This window comes from Microtus ochrogaster, chromosome 22 (assembly GCF_000317375.1).
Source record: "Microtus ochrogaster isolate Prairie Vole_2 chromosome 22, MicOch1.0, whole genome shotgun sequence".
Classification (NCBI taxonomy): Eukaryota; Metazoa; Chordata; class Mammalia; order Rodentia; family Cricetidae; genus Microtus; species Microtus ochrogaster.
Window position 1 is genome coordinate 2,190,535 of NC_022023.1, and position 8,966 is coordinate 2,199,500.

An 8,966-nucleotide genomic window follows, 5' to 3' on the forward strand; every position below is an offset into this window, starting at 1 on the left:
CCATTGTCTGCCAGCCAGCAAGGAGGGGGGGGGGGGGGGGGCTGGGAAACTCCAGGGCATGGAGGAAAGGAGGGAGATACTGCGTGGAGTATCTGGCTGTGCACCTCCTTCTGGCCCAGCTGCCCCTCAAGCCCTGCCCTGGGAGGCACTGCAAAACTCTTCTGAGAGTCACGTGCCCTGGTACCCTGTGCTCTGGATTCACAGGGCTCACTGACTTGGTACCCTCAGCAAATTCACCCTTGAAATAAGAATGCTTATTACTGCTGCATAAGAGAGGTTAGGTAACTTATCCAAGACTGCAAAGCAGGACCCAGATTCTGGTGTGCCTTCCCTAAAGGTCTCCCAAGTCAACTGTCATGCCTGTTCAAAGGAAGGCTTCCTGGAGCATCCTAGGGGAGAACTAAATGGTCCCTCCTACTGACAACTGACAGCTCTGTGTGCACTCTGTCTCACTTTGTGCCGGTCACTGGGTCCAGAGTATCTGGGTCAGAGCCTGTGGGTGGAGCTGGACACAGATGCCAGAGACACTTGAGGCTGAGACTAGATCTCGTTCTCGGCCATGTTGCCTTGGGCCTGCACAGTTTTTAGCGTGCCAGGCACTGGGTGGGATGAAGCCATTCCAAGCAGGAGGCCGGTGTTCCAGAGATGCTGACACAGGTGGTGTGGGCAGGGCTGGCACGGGGAACCCCTCTGGCTGGGGGTGGAGTCTTTCCATAGAAGCAGGTGACAGGAATGATGGTGGGCCAATCAGAACTGGGGCAAATGGGCTGCGATGGTTACCTCCCTAGGTCATCAGTGTCCCCGACAACGACTTCTTCTTTGACTTCGTCCGACACCTGACAGACTGGATAAAGAAAGCACGGCCCATCAAGGATGGTAAGGGGCTGGGCTCTGGCTTGCTAGAGGCATGGAGACAGGGACACGCTGGCTCCGACCCAGGCTGGCAGAGTCAGGGAACCTTCTCTGCGGAGCCTCCGTGTGACCAGCTGTCCCGGGCCACAGGAATCGTGCCCTCGCTCACCTACCAGGTGTTCTTCATGAAGAAGCTGTGGACCACCACAGTGCCGGGCAAGGACCCCATGGCCGACTCCATCTTCCACTATTACCAGGTGAGCTGCACATCTGCTGCCTCTGCTTCTCGGGCCACCCACCTGGTGGCTTCGCGGTGAGGCCAGAGAGTGCGACCTTTGACCAACAGGGCTGGTAGCCTCCTGTGGAGACAGCTGCAGGAACTCAGACCCTTGTCTCGTCACCTCCCGGTCCTGGAGGCTTGACAGATTCTTCTTCTGAGGTCCTTGTCCTTGCTAGCTCAGGCTGCTCCTTGCTCCGAGTCCTCTGGACGCAGGTGTTTGCTGGTGTGGCTGAGTCCATCCAAGCCCTCTGGTTCTGTAGGCACTGTCAGACGGGAAACCTGGGGAAGCTCACAGGCAGAGCCTGCCGTGTCTGCTTTTGATTCCCTCTGTCCTTCCATTTAACCCCTTGCAATCGGCCTCTTCCTACGTTGGAGGAGCAAACAGACACAGAGAGTTCAAGTGATTCAGGTCACACAGCTGGGGGGATGGGGCTCCCAGGCTTCATGACTGTTGCTCAGTGCTCTACCCGAGGCTGCAGCCTGCTTAGCCTTGAGTGAGGAAGAAACTGGGATTTCTGAGAAGCTGCTTTGGTGCCTGGGAGCAGGGCCTGCCCTCATTCAAGCCTGGAGTACCTAGTTCAGGAGGGGAGGGATGTGGAATTGCCTCGGGCTCATCCACCAGTCCGCCTCACTGGCTGTAGAAGGGCAGTGGACAATGCTCCAGCCTGGCTCTTCCAGGTGCTAGGACTGTACCACACCTTTCCGGTCCCGTGCATCTCCCTCGAGGAAGCAGGACGAGCTGAGGAGGTGCTGGACCCAAATGTAGGGGGACTACGGGGAGCCCCTCTTCCAGTTTGCCCGTGCTACCATCTGCTCTGTTTCTGGCAGGAGTTGCCCAAGTATCTCCGAGGCTACCACAAGTGCACGCGGGAGGAGGTGCTGCAGCTGGGTGCCCTCATCTACAGGGTCAAGTTTGAGGAGGACAAGTCCTACTTCCCTAGCATCCCCAAGTTGCTAAGGGAGCTGGTACCCCAGGACCTCATCCGGCAGGTCTCACCGGATGACTGGAAGCGGGTAAACACGGAGGCGCAGTGGAAATGGGGGCGCCCAGGAGTTGGGGCAGCAGACACTGGCCAGCAGCTAAGGGGAATGCCTCTCCTGTGTGACGAGGGCACCCTTTAGTCCATCTCTATCTGCTTCACTCTCTAATCCCCACCCAAAGGATTTCGTCACCCTATGACATTAGTTTGTCCCATCCTGGTTGTCTAGGAGACCTGAATTTACTTTTCTGCATGGGTTGGGGTGGTCAGAAGGCAGTTGGCTGGGGTAAGTGGGGACCGTGGTAGTCGGCAGCACTGTCTGTTCCCTGCCTGGGTCTGTCGGTGTGGACAGGCAGGAGTAGAGCCGAGAGGGGTGAGTCACTCGCCCTGATCCATGTCCCCACAGTCCATCGTCGCCTACTTCAACAAGCACGCAGGGAAGTCCAAAGAGGAGGCCAAGCTGGCTTTCCTGAAGCTCATCTTCAAGTGGCCCACCTTCGGCTCAGCCTTCTTCGAGGTGAAGGTATGTCTCTGGGAGATCTTCAGAGGGCAGGCAGGGTGGCAAAGGGTGGGTGAGACGGCAGAGACTGGCATGAAGGTGGCGGTGATGGCCTTGAACTTAGGCTGGCGACAAAGGAGGAGCTGCCTTAACTTTGACGCACTAAGAGGGACCAGAAGCTTGGCCTGCCGAGGGAGATGGTCATACATGTAGGCCAGAGTGATGGAGGGTGGCTTGTACTGTAATAGTGGGTCCTCGTGAGGTAGCAGATCAGGAGGCTGTGCCCTGGTGAGGAAGAGGCTGTGCCTGGGGCAAGGAGGTAATCTAGGGTGGCTTCCTAGAGCAGGTGATGTTGGGCTTTCCAGGAAATCCTCTGCTGAGGGCCCTGTATAGACAGAGCCCACAAGCCTGAGCGCTCCGGTCTGGGCAGGAAGTGAAGAAGGTCAGGTGTGACTGAGGCAGTGAGAAGCAGGGTAGCAAACAGGTGAGGGTCAGGGTCTCCTCAGGGGATAATAAAGCCCTGGAGGTTTGGGACCGGAACAAGAGCACCCTATGTCGGCTTTGGCCACTGGGAAACCTTTGGACTGAGAGAAGACATAGCAAACAAACCCCCTAGAGAGAAGCAAGAGGGAAAGGATGGGACCTCTGCTGGGGACCCACGAGGCTGCGGGCAGAGGGGGAAAAGAAACCAGGAGGCCACGGCAGGGCCTGCAGGGCTTCTGTACCTCTGGCTCAACGTAGGCAGCAGACCAGGTTGATTTTGTCCTGGCTAGGCTGGCTTCACGCCTGTCTCCAAACCCTGGTCTTGCTCTGAACCCCCATCTGATGGTGTCTCTGTTTTCTCTGACAGCAAACTACAGAACCAAACTTCCCTGAGATTCTCTTAATTGCCATCAACAAGTACGGGGTCAGCCTCATCGATCCCAGAACCAAGGTGAGCAGGTTGGATAGGACCAACCGAAGTCCCAGACAGCCACCGTCCCCACAGCAGGGCCCCTGTGTGTCCATCTTGAAAGGCTGCCTGTGCCTGCTCGGTTGGCTTACTCATTTGCGCCACCAGAACTGTAACCTTCAACTTTACCGTCAGACCCTTGCTGTCCAATCCCGCAAAGTCTGTTTAATGCTTAGCTTCCCAGTGTCACTGCATGCCACAGACTGCCGCCTCTTTCCAAAATGCTCTGCCCATCTGGTCAGGTTGGTAACTGGTGGCACCCTACGCTTGTACGCCAGGAAGGCCAGTCCACTGCGTCCCCAGACGCTGTGCTCCTGAGTATTGGTGAAATCACTAATGACCGTCACCTTCCCTTGCTGCAGGGGCTCTCTGTCTTCATCATTCTTTCACAGACGTTCCTGGGCTTCCATTCTACACATCCCAAGTACACTGTGTCCTTCCCAGGCTCTTCTGTTTTCTCCCCTGCCCCAGTTTCTCCCTAAATTCACCCAGGCTATCTCTCAAACCAACAGCTGCCAATGCTCCCAGGCCACTTAAGTTTCTATATTTGGCTCTAAGCACCCCACAGCCTCCAGGGATTCCTTGGGTGTCTAAGGCAAGGCGTGGAGGGGAAGCTCCCTGGCAGCCCCACACAGAGCTGGCTCCTCCCTCTTGTTCCTTTCCTCCTATGAGGGCTCAGGGCTTCTGTGAGGAGGGATGTGTGGGGTCACTGAAGTCAAGGGTCACATTGTGCAGTCATGTGCCTCCCTCTCTCCCAGGACATTCTGACTACTCACCCCTTCACCAAGATCTCCAACTGGAGCAGCGGCAACACCTACTTCCACATCACCATTGGGAACCTGGTCCGTGGGAGCAAACTGCTCTGTGAGACGTCGCTGGTGAGAGCACTTCCTGGTGCCTCTCAGGGTTGGGTCTGTTTGACGCTTCATCTGGGGGAAAGTGTTCACAGTCCGGGGTAGAGGTACAAATCCCTCCTTCAACTGTGCTGTCTTAGTATCGGGAGATTGAGCTGGTAGCTGTGGGCCTTCAGCCCAGGTACAAACAAAAGAGCCATTAGTGATGAGACCTCCTAGATGAGCTCAGGCTTCCAAGATGCAGCTTGACTGTTAGTGTCCGCAGTCACCCCTGGAGGGAGGCCTCCAGAACTGCAGGGTCCACAGGGCTGGGGCGCCCTCGAGCGTGTAGATGGGGACAGGACTTGCAGAGGGTCCTAGGAGTCACGTGTGTGAGGGGCTGGCGTGTTCCTCTGTGGGCCTTGCTTACTTTTCACCCCTGGTTCCAGGGCTACAAAATGGATGATCTTCTGACTTCCTACATCAGCCAGATGCTCACAGCCATGAGCAAACAGAGGAGCTCCAGGAGCGGCAGGTGAACAGCAGAGGAGGTGCCAGCCTGGCCCTGGCCGTCTGACCGCATCTGCTAGGCTCTAGCCTGTCTGCCAGGAGGTCAGAACCTCCCTGCCCCCACCCTCCTCTGGTGCCCGGGCTCACTTCACCCTGCTCTGCTGTGCCTCCTGGTGTACGACCCTCTGTTCCCTGCACACCTCTCCTGATCCAGACCCGCTCCATTAAGCGGTCTGTGACTTTCTGTGTACTGATGGGAGCTGGGAACAACCTAACCATGTGTGCACTGAACTGACGCTTTGAAACCCTGGGGCCTGGGCTCAGGGTCCTTGGCAATGGCCCCTGCCATGAGCGCTACCACTGGGGCCTGCCTGGAAGACTCCTTCAGTGTTACCTGCTCCAGGAAGCTCTCCTAGACTACTTCCTGGGTCTGGACAAAGGCTCCTGGTTCTACCGGGGTCACTTCTCTGTGTGACAGCTGCATGCTGGGTCCCTGTGAAAATCTCCCTGACCACCTAAGGGCATAAAGCATGTGTCTTAGCTTCTGGTCTTGTGTTGGTCTTTGCTGTGGAGTAAATGTGGGGTCAGGATCCAGACCTGTAGGGGAGTGACCGCAAGGGCTACTTCTTCCACCTGCATGGTCCAGCTGCTGCTGTGTGTGTGTGTGTGTGTGTGTGTGTGTGTGTGTGTGTGCGCGCGTGGGTAGAGGATAGAGTCTGGGGAAGGGATCTCTTCCTGGCTCTTAACCAGGGTCAATGGAGGTAGAATGGCTCTCACATTGTGCCAGAAGAATCTCCTTGTTTTATCAAGACACAACTACTTCCTCCGGTGAAATGCTTGCGCCAGTGAGACAGTGAAGTCTGGAGGGGACTGTGTACATCTGGGCCGGGAAGAGGCTTCAGACGGGGCAATGGCTGGAGTCAGCAGCTACAGAGGTGACAGTGAGAACCCCTTTGTCTCCCTGAGACATCACATTAAGCGCGCCAGGCCAGACACGTCTGTGTGCCCAAACACCACCAGGACGACTGCCCCTCCAACATCTACACTGCTTCACCGACCACCAGGGTGAGAAGAAAGGGTGAAGGTCACATCAGGGAACTCCGCTCACTATTACTACCCCTGGTGAAGGTCACATCAGGGAACTCTGCTCACTATTGCTACCCCTGGTGAAGGTCGCATCTCACTATTGCTACCCCTGGTGAAGGTCACATCACAGAACTCAGCTCACTATTGCTACCCCCAGGCTCCCAGGCAGAAGGGACTTCAGATGATTGTTCTGAGCTCTTTTCCTGATAAGGCCAAGGGTGTTTATTGAGTGAGCATGAGGCCATCAATTGTGAACCTCAGGTGTTAGGAAGCACCCACTGCGCACACCTCAGAAAATGAGGGTGGGAGGAGGGCTTTGCCCCTGGCTCACGTCCACGCTGCCTCTCCGTCCCTGAATGAGGAAAATGTCACTTCTGCACCGATCCACAGTCTTCATTAGCCTGACCACAGAGGGGGGCACACAACACACTGGCTTCATGAGAGGTGCCTTTATTACAAGCTGACGTGAGCAGTCAGGCACTCCTCAGCAGGTAATGCAACAGAAATAAAAGACGAGACAGTCCTGCGAACCCAGAGAGCAGCAGCCTGGGTCCGTGACCTTGCATGACTGTCTGCCCTGGCCTGTCTCCTGAGGTGCACTCCCTACAGAGTCTGGGCCAGAGTGCGGCTCCTGAGAACCTCAGTGCCCCTGTGTGCACCTTCTTGACCACACCCTACCATCCCCACACTCGGACAGGAAGTGAAGAAGGGGGCACGGTGGAGAAAGAAGACATGACAGAGGAGGAAACACCATATAAATAGACTCCTGAGAGAAGCGTTAGCTAGACAGAGGCCAGCGTGTGGTTTAGTGCAGTCTGTGTAGTAATCCCCTAGATGGGAGCCTGGGGGTTTTAAAGCCCTCTACAGACACTGGTTGTTTGATATTATCCTCAGTCCTTTTTGGGGGAGCATTAGTGATTTCACATCCCTTTTAGGGGACTTTGTGGTTCATGGTTCTTTTGGGGAGCCCTGATAGAGCAGTGTCCTCTTTGGGGGGCCCTTGAAGTACAGTATTCCCTTAGGGGGTTACTGGTGGTGTGACCCTTACGTTTTCTTGGCGAGTCCTAAGGGGTCAGTGCTCTCGTTGGAGGAAGAGGTCTGGTCTTTGCAGACTGCTGTGAAGTAGACTGTTTGGTTTTTGATCCACGATGGTTGGAAGGTGGCCAGAGTTTTCCTATGACTTTTTTGGTGCTTGCCCTGCTTCCTTATGGTCTGTGGTCTGTGGGCGAGAGAAAAGGTAGAGATTTCTCAACTCTCATGCTCCAGGTTTTGTTTGCTACATGTGAGCACAGTCACTACGTGTGTGTTAGAGCTGCTCCCAGCCTACATGGACTCATTCTAAACTTCCAGTGCCTGCACACTCTTGCTCATCCAGACATGGAAAAGTGATGGTGTGAGCCAAGGAGGTGCTCAGAAGGCAGGGACTGACACTGGCTTCCTGTGACCAGCTGTGATGTCACACCCTGAACTCCCAGCACTTAAGAGGCTAACATAGGAGGATTACAAGTTTGAGGCCAGCCTGGGCTACAGAGTAAAGCCCTGTTTCAGCCTATGAACACGCTCCCCCACCAGAATGGGAGTGTCTTGGAGGAACTTTGACTTGCTTGCCATCATGTTCCCAATACCCAGAAAAATGTCATATATTAGAGGCTAAATATATTCTACAACTTTGTTGATGGAAAAACTAGTGGTGGGGACCTAAAATTCAGATCTACTACCTTTATGCAGAAAAAAAGCATTAAAAGTGGGGTAAATATAAAAATACTTGTTAAAGTTATTTAATAGTTAACAACAAAGTGAGGAATTGTGGAACCTAAATAAAGAAGAAAGTAATAGTCTCTCTTTCTCTGGCTTGCTTATCTCAAGATGTGAGCTCTCAGCTACTGCTCCAGAATCATGCCTGCCTTCCTGCCATGCTGCCCCCTGCCATGATGGTCCGTGGACTTCCCCTCTGGAACTGTAAGCAGCCAATACTTTCCTCTATAATTTGCCTTGGTCAAGGCATTTTATTATAGCAATAGAAAAGTAACTAAGGGGTGCACAGGTCGCAGGCGGCGGGGACCGGCGCGCAACACCGAGAGCAGATCGCCCCACTACAATTAAATCAAAGAGGTAGGCCTTTGGTTGGCGAGGTCCCTAGCAAAAGAGGAGCCGGGTCCTGTTCCTGAGGACCCATCTGAGGGGTGAGAGGGATCGTGGCCTCCGGCAGGAGCCAGGAAACAGAGCGAGGGCATTTTGTAAGAAGAGCCCCTGGCCAGCAGGGAAACCTGAACCGGTTTTAAAAGACCCATTAGATAGCATCGATAGGAGGAGATGGGCAGGTGCCAAGGCAAAAATTCACCCAATAATCTCAAAAACAACATGAAAACACCAGAACCAATGATCTAACAACAGAAGGACTTGAACACCCTAACACAGAAGAAGTGGAAAAAATTGACTCTATGAAAGCAATAGAGTCCCTTAAACAACATGTGAAAAACGCCCTTATAGAAATGGATGAGAACTATAACAAAAAGTTTGAAGAAATGAGTAAATACGTAAATGATATCCTGGGAAACCAAGAAAAAATGATCAAACAGGTAATGGAAACAGTTCAAGAATTGAAAACTGAAATGGAAGCAAGGAAGAAAACACAAACTGAGGACCAGTTGGATAGGGAAAATCTAGGTCAAAGAGCAGAGCCTACAGAAACAAGCATAATCAATAGAATAGAAGAGATAGAAGAAAGAATCTCAGATTCTGAGGACACCATAGAGAAAATAAACACACTGATCAAAGAAAACAGCAAAGCCAACAAATTCTCATCACAAAACATTCAAGAAATATAGGACACAATAAAAAGACCAAACCTAAGAATAATAGGAATAGAAGGAGAAGAGTCACAGCTCAAAGGCCCAGAAAATATTTTTAACAAAATTATGGAAGAAAACTTTCCCAACAAAAAGAAAGATATTCCTTTGAATATTCAAGAAGC

At 53.3% G+C, this 8,966-nt stretch overlaps 1 protein-coding gene across 1 annotated transcript in view; it reads left to right on the top strand.

Annotated features, from left to right (window-relative positions):
- The window catches only part of Myo7a (myosin VIIA), a 65,712-nt gene extending 60,279 nt beyond the window's left edge, over positions 1-5,433 (top strand). The window contains exons 43-49 of the mRNA XM_013350175.2: positions 789-876; positions 1,003-1,109; positions 1,961-2,146; positions 2,519-2,635; positions 3,462-3,545; positions 4,322-4,441; positions 4,846-5,433. Coding sequence (XP_013205629.1) covers positions 789-876; positions 1,003-1,109; positions 1,961-2,146; positions 2,519-2,635; positions 3,462-3,545; positions 4,322-4,441; positions 4,846-4,935 — 792 coding nt within the window. The 3' untranslated portion in view covers positions 4,936-5,433. The remainder of the gene's footprint in view (positions 1-788; positions 877-1,002; positions 1,110-1,960; positions 2,147-2,518; positions 2,636-3,461; positions 3,546-4,321; positions 4,442-4,845) is intronic.
- The last annotated feature ends 3,533 nt before the right edge of the window (positions 5,434-8,966 follow it).